The sequence below is a fragment of the Triturus cristatus genome, chromosome 1_1 (genome assembly GCF_964204655.1).
Source record: "Triturus cristatus chromosome 1_1, aTriCri1.1, whole genome shotgun sequence".
Lineage (NCBI taxonomy): Eukaryota > Metazoa > Chordata > Amphibia > Caudata > Salamandridae > Triturus > Triturus cristatus.
Window position 1 is genome coordinate 554,972,675 of NC_140579.1, and position 15,458 is coordinate 554,988,132.

The 15,458-nt window shown below is 43.5% G+C and overlaps 2 protein-coding genes across 2 annotated transcripts in view; one reads left to right on the forward strand and one right to left on the reverse strand.

Moving 5' to 3' along the window:
• Positions 1-5,394, forward strand: part of LOC146870604 (uncharacterized) — a 125,355-nt gene extending 119,961 nt beyond the window's left edge. The window contains exon 7 of the mRNA XM_085643387.1: positions 3,987-5,394. The gene's annotated coding sequence lies outside the window, so the exon portion shown is untranslated. The remainder of the gene's footprint in view (positions 1-3,986) is intronic.
• CELSR2 (cadherin EGF LAG seven-pass G-type receptor 2) overlaps positions 1-15,458 on the reverse strand; it is a 691,477-nt gene that overhangs the window by 32,808 nt on the left and 643,211 nt on the right. The window contains exons 31-33 of the mRNA XM_085643385.1: positions 4,282-4,355; positions 3,029-3,202; positions 2,687-2,923 (exon numbers count right to left, since the gene is read on the reverse strand). Coding sequence (XP_085499511.1) covers positions 2,687-2,923; positions 3,029-3,202; positions 4,282-4,355 — 485 coding nt within the window. The remainder of the gene's footprint in view (positions 1-2,686; positions 2,924-3,028; positions 3,203-4,281; positions 4,356-15,458) is intronic.

Consider the following 15,458-nt stretch of genomic DNA (forward strand, 5'->3'; position numbering starts at 1 on the left):
GCGAGCCTCAGTATTAAAACCTATTGGGGCTCCCCTAGACATTTATAGGGCTAGGGTTGTAAGTGCGGCACTTTATGGTGCTGAGCTGTGGGGCACCCATGGAGTTGACACTTTGGCCCATCTTGAGAACAACTTCCATAAAGATCTAATGGGTTTGCCCCACAGCACGCCAACAATCCCATTGCTGCTAGATGCAGGTACCCGGGCAATCTGCGACCAAGCAAAATTACGCCCACTTTTGTTATGGTCCAGGATCTGGAATGTACAGGAACTAAGAAGCTATGCAGAAGCCTTGAATGACATTTTGTCATTACCGGGTTTTCATAAGATCATTTGGCTTAGGGAGGTAAAAAAGCTGCTCTACAAATTAGGCCTAGGAGAGGCTTGGGCCAACAAATCTGCACCCCCGAAACAACAGTTAAAGAAGGTTTATTGGGCATGGGTAGACAATGAGAGGGCCCGAAGTATAAATCATTGTAAATCTGTAGTTCTGTTTCTGTCGGTCAAAGACTCGCCGTCAAGGGAACTTTATCTAGATACCATTCAGAGCTCATGGGACAGAGCACTGTACATTAGGTTTAGGGTGGGGGTGCTTCCACTATGTGAGTTCATGTCCACTTGGAAACCGCCCGCTCAAACTGTACCCTATTGCCCATTTTGTGATCTAAGGGTAGAGTCTGTGTCCCACATGCTGTTTGAATGTAGCGTCTATGTAGCTCCGAGACGTAGGTGGTTGAAGCCCTTGTGCAGGTGTTTGGGAACTCGCTCTCACTTAGAAGCTCTGCATATTTTACGTACAGATGCTAGACCCTTTTTTTCCACTTGTATGGCAAAATTTTTGGGCTGGGCTTGGCGTCTAAGAACTGCAAGAAAACTGTTAACCCAGTGAAGGACCCCCCTTACCCAATACGCTGTTTCGGATATGAAATGTTTTTATACTGATGATTGTTTTTTAAAAATGTTCTTTTTTAAAAAAATGTGTGGAAAATGCTTTTATGATATGTTTGTATCGAATAAAGCTACTTACTTACTTACTTACAGGACATAACATACTGCCGGGACCAACTTACCTGCTATGCCGAGGAATTGCCAAGTGTGTCCCGCCCGCGGGACATCTGGGCCCCTTTTACTACCTATATGCTGGCACATGCTGTTCCTTGAAGACATTCCAAATGCCTGAATTGTCCACTTCATTTGCATGTCGATATATCCATATTTCAGTGCTGTTCTATTTTGCATGGTACTCTACTGACTGACCAATATGTATTCTATATGATTATGCCAAGGATGTCATGTTCTTTTTGTTGGTTGTCTTTATGCCAATTGTCAATAAAACTCAATAAATAAAAAAAACAATCTACGAGAGCCTGCCCACATCTCTTCTACTTACCAAAAAATGCACTGCCTTCCAGTGACCTCTCAAATTAGATTTAAGACACTAATTTTAACACACAAAGTGTTGTTGGGCAATGTCCAAGCACAAAGGGAGCAAAGCGTGTCTCTATATTCCCACAAGATAAACCTGAGACCAATGGTTAAAGCATTTGTTGGGTATCTTATCCTGCCTCATCATATCACTTAAATGTGGGTTTTAGATCTTTTATAAATATCTGATTGACTGTGATGTGTGTTGATGTGGTTTGTGTACAGTGGGCTGTAAAATGTTATTTTGGAGGCAAGGGCTGGGCACACTGGTCATTTCTAAAAATGCCAAGCAGCGCCACTTCATACCTGCCATGTTAGCCCTTAATCTACGGACTACCCACTGCGCCACTTCTTTTAGCTACAGCAGGCTAGTTCTTCCACATGCAAGTCTCATCAAACAGTAGAGTCAGCCTGAAGTCTTCTTTCAGGTATTTTTCTCAATGCCATGATTTCATTATGCCTTCTTATCCTCTCTGGGATTATAACTAGAATCGTAAATCAACCCAACAGCATGCACAGATATTGCATGATAAGATTTAGCAGAGAAAGTCACCTTACAGAGATACTATTGGTTCAGGAAAACAAGATATGCATCAACATGCAGAAGTAGTTATAAAGCAACGGCCAATGCAATCTCTACACAATTTTACTCAAGTTATGCTAACATTGCAAGTCTTTGAAATTAAGGCCACCCCTTAGAGTTACGTAGAACTTACAAGTTTAGATCATAGCAGAGATATTCATCCGGTCAAACAGATTAACACCCTTCCGTCTAACAAGAGACCTATTTCTCAATTTATGTAATCCTTACAGGCTCATACCTAGATTATTTTTTAGTTACACGGACTGAGGCACATAGTTCACTGTACATTGTTCAGAATTAGATACGCTGGTCCCCTCAGTGTTCCATATTCAGATGCCATAATGCAGTCAGACCTCTGGATGGGTTGCCCACACACAGAATTACACATCAGGACTTGCAGTCTATCGACGTGCACTTACCTTTCTGGGGATGACTATGACACTGGCCTGTGTCACAAAGAATTACATTACACATCAGGACTTGCATTCTATCAATGAGCACTTACCTTTCTGGGGATGACTATGACACTGGCCTGTGTCACAAAGAATTACATTACACATCAGGACTTGCATTCTATCAATGAGCACTTACCTTTCTGGGGATGACTGATGCCACTGGCCTGTGTCACAAAGAATTACATTACACATCAGGACTTGCATTCTATCGATGAGCACTTACCTTTCTGGGGATGACTGATGCCACTGGCCTGTGTCACCAGCATACAGTCTTTGTGGATGATATTCCCATTCTCTTTGGGCTTCTCCTCCAAAAGGCCAACCTTCTCTGGTGGCAACTCTTCCTTGATTATGGTCTCCAGCTTCAGTTTCTCAGAGCCAGTCTGCCCTTCACTCTCACTCGCTGTGGTCACAAACTCCCCTGGCCAGTAGGGCTTAGGCTGTCCTGTAAGGTTATCCACTGGAGAAAGGAGAGAAGTGAGATTACGTCAGAAATTAGGTCTTTAAGGTACTTAAGAAAATACTCTTTATTTTGAGACTTTCTGATTCACACATCACTTGTCACCTTTTGGTGTACTGTTTAATGGTTGCTTCTCGTTGTTGGAGCATAGCAGATTTTCCCAGCATGGCTCTCCTGCAAACTCTTCATCTTCATCACTGTCAGAGGAGTGTGTCGAGGCGTAGGAGCCACTCTGATCATCCTCCATTGACAGATCGCTATCAGAATCCGAGTCAGGCCCTGCAGACCAACAAAAGTCAAAATTATTGCAGAAAACCTGGGGTAAGAACAGGCAAAATGTATTTGCATTTGACACTAATTAAGAGATTGCTGAATGGGTTTGTCTGTCACAAATGCAATGGCTATCCCCTCCACCTTATTACAAGTGCATGATATCCTAATGCACTTGTAATAAGGCAGACGGGATATCCGTCTCGTTTATGATGGAGTTTCCCCATCTGTCAAGCTCAAAATCAGGCCCTAAGTTATTAAAGAGTAAAGCAAAACATGGATGTGCATTTGTACTTTGTTTAGTAAGAGTTTATGGTTAACTTGCAGCAGTACGGGATCCAGCTGCACAACCCTCTATTAACTTCTAATACTTCATGACAATAATACTGTACTCCTAAAGATGGAATCAGACCTGTCCCTGTAAACTCCTGTAAAGCAGCCCCTAAGCAACAGATGGGTATAATTCTCACTTATAAACACATGAAGATCAATCCCTGTATGGAAAATAAAACCAAAAATCCACTTCATTCCCAACCACATTGTCTTGCCCGTAAACAACCTTCAGGTGCGATCTCAAGTCTCGGGGATTTGGATCCAGCTGGGGCTTCTCCCAGTGTCAATGATCATTAACATTTCTCAACAACTAATATGGAAATGAATGCGTTTTGTGCTAAGGGTCTTTCCTAAAGATCTCTAAGCCTGAAAGAGAGTGCTTTATAACTAAATTTATGAATATGTCACACACATTAAGGAAAACTGTATTTTTTTGCTAAGCTTTGTTTTTTTTCCATAGGTGAGAAATTGTTTCCCCTTGGCCATCTCCGACTTCTCACATGAATTACAGCCAAAAGTCTCCATGTGAGGAGACACTGAGGTCTATAATGAACAGTCATCGTCCATCTCTTGATTACTTTTCATAATTGCCAGTATTGTGACCTCTGCCCCTTGAAAAAACACAGGGATCCACCTGTCATAAAAAGGCACATAGCCCCGCTGGTTCCTACAGCTGTCCTTCGCACTCTTCAAGTGGGAGGTGTTGCTCTAAGAGGATCAGTATTGAGGAAGAGGGGGGAAGAAAGTGTTCTTACCACCATGCTGGCCTTTGGTCTCCAGAAAGAGGGTGTTGGGGTCTATCTGACCATTATTAAGACCGGAGCCCTCTCTGGGAAAACAGACATGATGTTTGTTAGTATTATAAGATCAAATTATCAAAATAACAAACTCATTTACAGTACTGTAAACATCACAAACATCATTAACTTTGATTGTAAATACACACATTAGTGGGGGGGGTTTTCCAGTGAACACATGAAACTTCTACCACATAAGGCACCTGTTTAATATACCAACCTTAGCATTAGATTCACCTACAGCACATATCTGCCTGTTATCAATCTAAACGTACAATGAGAAAGTTGGTACGACCATAGAACTTGGAAAGTGGCAAGAGGCTAGCAAGGGGACACCATGTGCACACTATTCTTGAGCTTTCCTAGTTTTACAAGCTAGACTGTTTAGTAATACAGTTAAGAAATATTTATTACAGCTTGCCTTACATTTTTGCAATATTTCATATAAAGAAAGTTAAGTATGTTCTAATTTCGACTCCATCCGTTACCTTTTAGTGTGGATGTGTTAATACAGGTTTACTGTCCCACAAAGCAAATTGGTCCACCTTTAAGATGGTCTCAAAAAGAGGCTTCAACAATACCCGTACAGCTCTTGTGGTAAAGACAACATTATCCTTTACACCATCCAGACACCCTTCATCAAAGAAGCACTCACACTTCTTACCATATTGAATATAATAATAATAATTCCTATTTGTAGAGCGCAAACATATTACCCCTTAAGGTTGCAAGGCACAGGGGCTGTCGGAAAGATTATGTGAGCTATTGCCCAGAGTCACACTGTGCTGAGCCAGCGATCGAACCGTGAGCCCCATGCTCCGCAGTTAGCCGCTCTGGCCGCTGCGCTACACCTCTCCCTCCTACAATGGTTTATTAATGGGCCCTCTCAAAACAGCACTCATCCTGCTATTGATGGAGCAGGGTTTTTCTTTAAAACCGAATACCTGTTTCATTTTTTCGCATGTTATAACTAAAAGTACTACTGATTAATTATTAAGTATTAAAAGTTTGTCAAATGTTGTCTAATCAACCTTATTAACAAGAGAATTACACGTGGGAATGCTATTGCATGGCTACAATAATAAGTGAACTAAGTTGGTGAGCAAACTGACAGAAATCAATGTTGCTTATGTGATGTTCTGGTGTTTGCACTTTAAATTAATATGCATTAATGGCTTTTGATGTCGCAAATGGCTAGATAAATACACACACATAAGGGTATTAGCAGGGGAATAACACTGTATAATCATTTCCGTGCAGTAATTCTGTTTTATGTTTATTTTTGCTTAAGTTGTCCAATGTGGCCTATCCGAAAATGGCTACCATCTACAGCCTGCACTCGAGTAGATGGAAATTTACAAAAAGGCTTCGCTCTGCCTGTGACCTTGCACCTTCGATGAACTGAAAAGCCATAAGCATGATGACAAGTCCGGGACATCTACCAAGAGCCCCTGGAAGAAGGAAAAGTTGCAAAAGTTGAAATATTGACTACACAAACTTGTTATGAACCCACTATTGAAACAAATTCACCTAGTAGAGACATCCGTAAAAGTATCGAATTAGTCATGGACGTTCAATTCTGCTATTGATTATTTGGGACAATCTATGCGTGAGAAAATCTCGCATAATATCGAAAAAGTATCAAGATGACATTATTTCCGCCATTCATCCGTTCTGAATAAAGAAATGTAACTTTATAGAAAGTAAATTTTAGTATAAATAATAGTAGACTAGAGAGGTCTAGCGCCACTTCTTCCCGAGCAGATGATCCGAGGTCCCTATGCTGACGGGGAGGACGATGACTCTACATGACGGCAGAAAACTCTAATATTCTACAGAGGACCGGTTCTGACTTAGGATCTGACATTTAGACAGAATAGGTAAATATGAGAGAAATGAATTTTGCATTGAATTGGCTTTTCCTACAATTTTAGATAAATGAACAATTTGTTTGAATTTCTGTCTCGGGTGGTTATTTCTTGTTGTGTTTTATTGAATTTATTTGTCTATTGTATGAAATGTTCTTGCTAGATTTACAAGCAACTAGCTGGTCGCATTGACCTCAAAGTACAGGCAGATTGGATAGAGTTCATGTGAAAGCTGTTTCTCCTTTACAGGGCACGGATAGAGTGATTTAGGATGAATGTTTGTGTAATGGGCCCCACCAGCGTGTGATGTGTGTATGCGTGTGTGACTGAAATCATTCCGTCCGTGGAAGTAGAGGGGATTCGGAAGCTCTGATCTGCACCAGTTTCTTGGTAGCAGAATGATGGTTAGCTATTGTCTTGATCTGGCGAAATTGCGTGTATATAGGCTTGTCGATTATTGATTGATATTTGTACTAACACTATATGTTGAAGTCGTGTTGAGTTCTATGTATTGTGAACGGCTTCTGGGATGTAGGGAGTCGGTGACAGTTCCGTACTAGAGCAGAGGGAGTGTTGCTCTCGGAAAAAGGCGGGATTGTTGGCCCTCTATGCAGACAGGGAAAACGTGTGACAGTTGAAGTTGCGCGTCGCATTGTCTGGGTTCGATGAGGTAGTATCGCCGTGTGTTACCATTAGAAACGTATTTCTGTGTGAGAGAAGTGTATATGATAGCGAAGGTTATCTGTGAAACTCTGGTCTTAAGTCCCAGGGATCCGTAAGGTATTCCGTTAAAGCTTACCGCTGGAGAAGTAATAGGTATTCTTGGAGCTTGTTAGAAGGACAGGGCAGAGGTAAGCGCTGCTTTGTTAACGTGTGATATAATTCTGTAGTAGGACAGACTGTTCGCTGTTCTCGGGAAAGAGAATTCTGTGTGAATGTACTACATTTTCTGGTGTGTAAGTGCGTGTATGAGAAGGCATTTTGGTTAATTGTGAAACTCTTAGGAGCATTCCGGAGGGAAACAGTTAATTGATGCTTGTTAGAAGGGTAAAGTAGAGGGATGTGCTACTTTATCAACGGAAGTAACGATTCTGTAGTAGGGCAGAGGTAATCGCTGTTCTCGGGAAAAGCAGAATTCTCGTGGGAAAGGTCTTTTGCTGTTCTGTGGCTAGCGAAGCAGACAATGGAGATGTTTGTATGTTGTAACTAACGGACTCGTAGAAATTGAAACAAAGTCTACCAAGTAGTCCTGTAAAGGAGGGGTAGACGAAAGAGACAGGAGACAGGAGCAGAAGCGAATGCAGCGACTGCTGACATCAGGAAGACCGCGCTGTGATTGGACAGTGGGTTAGAACGGTGGAAGCGCAGAGATTGGTGTACTAGTGTACGCCGCACTAGGATTGGGAGACATACAGGGTGACGTAGACGCTCCAGGATTGGTGCGTTAGTGTGAGTCACGCTGGGATTCGCGGACTGAGTAAGTGACGTAGACGCTCCAGGATTGGTGCGTTGGTGTGAGTCGCGCTGCAATTGGACAAGAGATCGTATAGTTGTAGAAAGGGTAAACAGCTAGTGGAAAACAAGAAAAATGTATTACCACACTGAGGAAAAGAAGAAAAAATCCTTGCTTAGTAAAATGAAGAATTGGTTCTAAAGGATAAAGACATAGTGACAAGGGAAGGACAGTTATTGGCCCCGATAAGAACCCCGGCATCCTTCATGGTTGCAAAATATGGGTATCATACCTGTATTTGGTTAGATAACTGGGTGAAGTACACTAAAGACGATGGAGTGTTAGCGTTCCCAGAACATGGTTCATTTAATCTGGCCATACTAAGGAACCTACGGGAACAGATGATGAATCTAGAGCCTCGGCCTAGGTCAACGCAGTTTGAGGCGTTGACTGAATGGGAAGACGAAATGCATGAACGAGAAAAGCAGAGGAGTGGAGGTAGTTACAGGTACATGTTTGGGCGAAAATATGATCGCGAAACCCATCATGACCGAATGAGACGATGGCGTGATGCCAGTATGACCGAGGGATTATATCCTGTAAGAACGGCAGAGGAATTAGGAGGGAGAAAGTGTACAGAGAAAGAACATAATGTAGAGACCAGGAGATATGGGGCAAATGAGTCTGATGATGATGTCTTAGAGGACATGCTCTACAAAAGACCACCCCCGTATAGACGAGAACCGGAGGTAGGAACAGCAGTTACCCCCATGAGAAACACCCTGCGGATTATAAAGACAGAGGCTACAGCCCCTGAGTTGAAAAGCAGTTGTTCTCTGGCGGAAAGAGAAAGAGAGAGAGAGAGAGAGATAGAGAAAGAGAGAGAGAAAGAGAGAGAGAGAGAGAGAGAAAGAGAGAGAGAAAGAGAGATAGAAAGAGAAAATGAACTTGAAGATGAAAAGACCAGAGAACTAGCGAGAACTACTTCTGAACTAACAGAGAAAATCAGGGAACTGACTAAAAATCTTGAGGCTGTTAGAGTGCCTGTGACAATAGGCCCGGTTATGCCGATTTTTGACAAGCAGAGGACGGGCGAAAGTGGTTTGACGGTGCCATATGTGGGCAATAGATTGATTGTACCTCCGGAGCAGGCAGAAATGAGAGCAGGAGAAACACAGTGGAGAACAGGAGAAAATCAGTGGAGACATACCATATGTGGAGGGGAACTGAGTGTGCAGACTAACTCAAGTTTGAATTCTGGATGTGTGGAAGGGAACAGAGGATCAATTTTAGAACCACAAAGAGTGACAGAATCAGGGGGTGCAGAAAAATCTGTGATAACTGCTGAAGATTTGAATGATTGGCTGAAGACCTTGCAGAAGAAAGAAAGAGAATCACAGGGAATTGATGTAGCTAGGCTACGTATGGAAATGGAAGAGATGATTGTTGGTACACTCCCTACAGAAACGCTGAAGAATTATCAGGAAGGGGAGATTATTTTCCTTTGCAAGAGTGTCACATGGAGAGCAAAGAACATACATGACAGGTTGAAAGGAATAGCCAGTGAATTGGGAAATGACATGGACAATGTGAAAGCTTTACAAAAGCCTTACCGAGTGGATTTTTCAGACAAAGATATTGAGAATCTATACAATGCAGGCCGAACAGGACAGATTAAGGAAATGATTGCTTTGCTGAAGAAATGGGGAGATGTAGAGAAATGGAAAGACAGATGGTATCGAAAGCGAGAGGATGGGGCAGATAGAACTTACTCAGCATTTCCCCTAAAAGAAAAAGAGAAGGCAGTGACAGCTTACCCCATGAGAGAGATTCCAGGAGGTGGATACGTACATGTCCCATGGACCAGACAGGATATTTTATCATTTACGAATGATTTTCCTCGACTAAGGGAAAAGCCCGTTGAGTGAGATTTGTAAAGCTGTCAAAAGTACTGTGGATTGACCTGAATAGTCTGTTTGATATAATTGTACCAGCAGACCTGTGGGCAGAATGTAAAATAGTCATAGACTGGCCCACTAAGGAATACCCAAGAGATCCAAAAACAGGAGCTCCAGACCCGGAGGTCATGAAGAAGTACGAGCAGGTTATGGCTTTTTTGAAAAATAAAGTACCCCCCAAGGAGACAGACTGGGTTAAAATAGATCGAACACATCAGGAATTGAAAGAATCAGTACATGCTTATTATGAAAGACTGATACTAGCTTTTAAGCAGTTCAGTGGAGATGAACACCTGGGTGACAAGGATCTGAGTCATTTTGTATATAGATTTGTGTATGGTTTGCGGCCTGAAATCAGTGAAATGATACGGCAGCACACCGTAGACTGGCAGAGTAAGAAGACTGATGAGATTCTGAGACATGCAAAATACTTCAGTGATGAGATTGAGGCAAAGCAGAGAAAACTAAAAGAAAAGGCGATGTGGGCACAGGTGAAAGTTGCAGAAAGACAGGAAGCTCAGCTGGTTGAACAGGCAAATAACCCAGGAAATAAGCCCAGGTTTGGTCCAGGAAAAGGAAAGGGGAATATCGAGGAAGCCAAGAAAAAGTTCCCATGCCACAACTGTGGAAAATTGGGGCACTGGAAATCCGAGTGTAAGAATCCACCGTCTACTAATGACGATAATTCATCATTGAATTCACAGGTGCAGAGTGAGGGGTGTGGTCAGCATCGGCAACAGCAGAAAGCTAATAAGCAGCAGAATCAGGTGCCAAAACCACCCTTGCCACAGAGAAAAGGATCCCAGAAGTACAGCCAAGAATCGGGGTTCTACGATGAAGAGCAGGTAATCAAACCAAAACGCGCAAGCGCTGTTTCACAGTACTGGCTGAAAAATGAGGGAAGTGACTCTGAGGGAGACTTCTGACGGTGCCGAAGAGAGGAGGAGGAGTGCGTACTTGGCGCAACTCTAGAAATAGACCAGGCAGGGCCTTTTGTAGATGGGAAAATTAATGGTGAAAGTGTCACTTTCCTAGTTGACACTGGGGCCACGAGATCAACTGTCAGGTCAGCTGATATAAAGAATCTTCCTCTCCCGGACGAAGCAATCCAAGTGGTTGGTGTGTCTAACACACAGATCAAAACACTACTTACTGAACCAGTAAGGGTTAGAATAGGAAAATTTTCAGATATGCACCGATTCGTGGTGTGTGACACAAGTCCTGTGAACTTGCTAGGCAGGGATCTGCTGTGCAAGATGAATTGCACTATTTTCTGTACTCCAGATGGAATAACCTTTGAGACACCTGATGAGGATGTTCTATACACGATGACCATGGATAATAGAGAATGTGAGGCTTTGGGAACATATGCAATATTTAATCCAGATGCATTGCCCCCAGAGTTAAAACAGACAGTGAAGGCAGCAGTTTTGGATTTTACCTGAGAAGATGTGGGTCTGATGAGAAATGTAGATCCAGTAAAGATTACCGTAAAAGAGGGAGTGGTTTACCCAAACATACCGCAATACAGATTGACACCTGAAATAATTGAAGGAATAACACCCTTAATTGAAAAAATGATCCAGCAAGGGGTGTTAAGAGAAATATTGAGCAGCCCATGTAATTCACCGATAATGGGACTGAAGAAACCTAATGGAAAGTTCAGAATAGTACAGGATTTGAGAAAAATTAACAAGATTGTTGTGCCATGTTGTCCTATTGTGCCAAATCCATCAGTGATTTTGTATCAGATTCCCCATGATGCAGAATGGTATACGGTAATTGATTTGTGTCATGCTTTCTTTTCAATCCCATTGCATCATGACAGCCAGCCAATATTTTCTTTTAGATTTGGAGACTGGATTTTGGCATGGTGCCGAATTCCACAGGGGTATACAGAGAGCCCTTCAATATTTAATCAATTGCTGAATAAATCTCTGGAAAGTCTGACAATGCCTTAAAATTCAGTCTTGGTCCAATATATTGATGACCTACTTGTGGCATCAAAAACACGTGAAGCTTGTGAAGTAGATACCATTGCATTACTGAATCATTTGGCAGATGGAGGGTTAAAGGTATCTCCAGCCAAATTGCAGTTCTGTAAGAAAGAAGTCCAGTATCTGGGACACAATATTGAGAAAGGCCTGAGAAAAGTGACTATTGACAGAATCAAAATCATTAGGGGAATGAGAGCCCCAATGACACAAAGAGAGGTGAGAATGTTCCTGGGAATGGTGGGTTACTGTCGTCAGTGGATAAGTAATTTTTCTCTGATTGCCAAACCATTGATTAAATTGACCAAAAGTGAGGTGAAAGATCCATTAGAACTAAACCCAGAAGAAATGGCTGCATTCAGAGAGTTAAAAGACAGACTTTGTGAAGCTCCTGCCCTAGGAATGCCTGATTATGAAAAGGAATTTGAGCTGTATTGTAGTGAGAGAAATGGATGTGCACTTTCAGTGTTAATCCAGAAACATGGACGTCTGAGGAGGCCAATTGCCTATTTCTCAGCAACTCTTGACCCAGTAGCTGTGGGTTTGCCAGGTTGCCTAAAAGCAGTAGCTGCTACCTGTAAAAGTCTGGAACAAAGTGAGGGAATCATAATGGGATACCCTGTACGGGTATTCGTACCTCATGATGTGGCAATCCTTTTAACAAGGAGCCGGACACAGTTCATGTCTCATAGTCGGCTGACTAAATATGAGAAAGTCATTCTTGGTGCAACCAACGTAAGCCTGGAGAGATGTGTGAATGTGAATCCAGCGACACTGTTGCCTGATGCTGAATGTGTGGGAGTGAGAAATGATGTTGATCATGATTGCCTGGATGTACTTGATTACTGTACAAAGCCAAGGCCAGACATAAGAGATCTGCCACTGCCTGAAAGTGATCATGTGTTGTTTGTGGATGGATCTTGTCTGAGAACAGATGAAGGAGTGTTGAGTGCTGCATATGCTGTGTGCAAAGTCTCGGAAGTTGTGGAAGCATCACCCTTGAAAGGAGTTAAATCCGCTCAGGTGGCAGAATTGGTGGCACTGACAAAAGCATGCAAGATTGGGAGAAGTGTGAGAGTGACTGTGATGACTGACAGCCAGTATGGCTTCGGAGTTGTCCATGATTTTGGCCAGCTACGGCTACAAAGAGGTTTCCTGACCTCAAGTGGAACTCCCATAAAGAATGCTGAAGTGGTTGGAAAACTGCTAGAGGCGATACAGCTGCCTAAAGAACTAGCAGTTGTAAAATGTGCTGCTCATGGTCATGGTGATGATTTTGTAACAGTGGGTAACAAGTTTGCCAATGACATAGCACAATATTGTGCAAGAAACAATCACTCAATTAACAGGAGTAAAGAACGGGAAATGTCTTCTTGTTCCTTAATGTTTACTAATGAAGTGGGAACATGGGAGGAAGTAAAACAGCTGCAGGATGAGGCAGGAGATGAGGAAATGAGAGATTGGGTGAAAGCAGGTTGTGCGCCTAGAGAAAAAGATCATGTGTGGGTCTATAGGGATGGAAGACCAGTCATGCCAAACAGCATGCTATCAACAATGGCAAGGATGTATCATGGCCAAGGACACCTGGGGAGGGATGCTATGATAAGAGCCTTTAAGCAAACCTGGTACAGTCCAAAGTTTAGACTGATAGCAGAAAGGGTGCCGTTCGAGGGAGTGGAATTCGCTGCCTGTCGCCTGGACTCACCTTCTGGAGCCAATTGCACGCTGATACATTTCCTGCGCTGTGATTGTGACTGGGGAAAGGGCGCTGTTTGAAGATCGGACTGGAGTGGGAGTTTAGCGCACTCGGGACTGCGAGGACCAGGGTGCTGTGGGTGACGCTGACCAGCTGCACCTGGTCCTCTTCCCGACTTCTCCCCTATCTCCGCCCCCCCTCCTTTCTCATTAACATAGCTCCTCCCACACGCGCTAGCGGGACGTGCGCGGGTCTAAGCGCGGGGCAAAGAGCGGGCCGTTTGAGGCCGTTCGAGGACGGTCGAGATCGGTCTCGGTCAGCTCCCCTGCCACTTTGCCCTCTCGTGCCCCCTGCTTCCTGTCCTAAGGCAGCCCTGAGAAAATGGCCTTGAGGGAGACACGGAGTAAGACTTTGATGGCCGCTGGGAAGCCCCAATGTACTCTGGACAGCTATTTCGCAAAAGCTGGTTCATTATTAATTGAGGATATTACTACACTTGAACGACGCATCTCCCAAGAGATTGAATGGGTAAGGAGATCATCACTGGGCCCCCTAGCCTCCGCAAGGACTCCGGCCCAGAGACTTGATGGCAGTCAATCAATAGCTGGGAGAGAGGGCTCAATTGAAATGTCTGAAACAGTCAGATTACCTTGTCCCACTGCAGCAGGCGCCTCTAATATTGATTGTACCATTCCATCTCAGGTAGATTTTAGCATATTATCCCTTCCCTCACCAAAGCCCCCTCATTCTAATTCCAGCCCCAATACTATTGTACACGGCAGGGAGGAAAATAGTCCAGGGGCTAAGTCGCCAGATCTTAACAGGGTAGGAGCGAGAGAAGGAGCTATTCCTAAAAATAGTAAGAAGCCCCAGATGTCACGGGGGAAAAAACGTAAAAACACCAAATTACTAACTGCACCACAGAGCCAGAAACCTGAGACAACCAACAAACGTCGAACACCACTACAATCTAAAGGGTTCTTGCCACCTAATGTATCATTCCAGAAATCTGATAATATTGGATCAATTTCTGGGGAGGAGGATATCACACTCTCTGACATTCACAAATTGATGAGGCTGTTGCTCAAACCACTGGAAGCACGCCTGGGGAAAATTGAAACCTCCCTAAATTGCATTGCAAAGGAATTGGCACACATAACATCTCCTTGTGTAAAAGATGCCACAGCCCCAGATATTGACTCGAGTGGTGCGACGAATAAAATACCCCTCCCAGCTATAAATTTGAATCCCCCGACTATTCCCTCAAAACCCCACATTTCCCCTATTCAACCTAAATTACCAGCCACAGACCAGGCATTAAATAGAAGTTTAATAGAGAACCCGCCTCCGCCTGGCATCAAGGGCTTGATTAACAGTAATATTGGGAAACAAACGATTATTAATTTACCGCCTGAGGCCAGCCCATTTACAGTAATTTTAGCAGGTGTCCCTGCCTTAAAAGAATCAACGCAAGAGTCAGTTGAATTGCTCAAAAATAAGGTTATCAATTGGCTCACAATTAACAGACCTCTTCCCGATGGAATACGCAGCCAGGTTCTGATGGTAAGAAGAGCTTCATGGCTGGGCGGTGCAAAGAAATCCATCCAGGGAGATTGTGTCTTGGTCAATTTCAGGGACCCTAGGACAGTCTCCCACATAACCAACTGGCCCTATTGTGATAGGGGAACTACAATCCAAGCCCTACCACTATCTTTCTTCTACCCATCCGTACTACAAGTGCAGGGAGAGGGTCATTGGGAACTTGTACGCGGCCGAGGCTGCAGGCGGAGCCATGAGAAAAGGGGTATCCACTATATGAACGATCTATCACACCTTGACTACTTCCCCACGCAGAATAGATTTGGGAGTTTAGTTTGGGAGGATTGACTGCTTTGGACAAGCAGTAAAGAGGAATGTGTCCCACTTTCCCTAATAAAGGAATCTAACTCTGCGAAGGTTGAGATCAAGAACCTGATAGTTAATTACCCTGTATATCCTGATATCCCGCCATGTGAGGCGGTGATTTCCGTAGCCCCTATTCCCGCTACGAGTACATCCCCAATGCACGAGCTGTGCTGTACCCCAGTTGTAGATGAATCCACTGGTAGTAACAACTCCCCCGTTCTAAAAGTGCTCTCATGGAATGTGGCGGGCCTCGTTAACAAG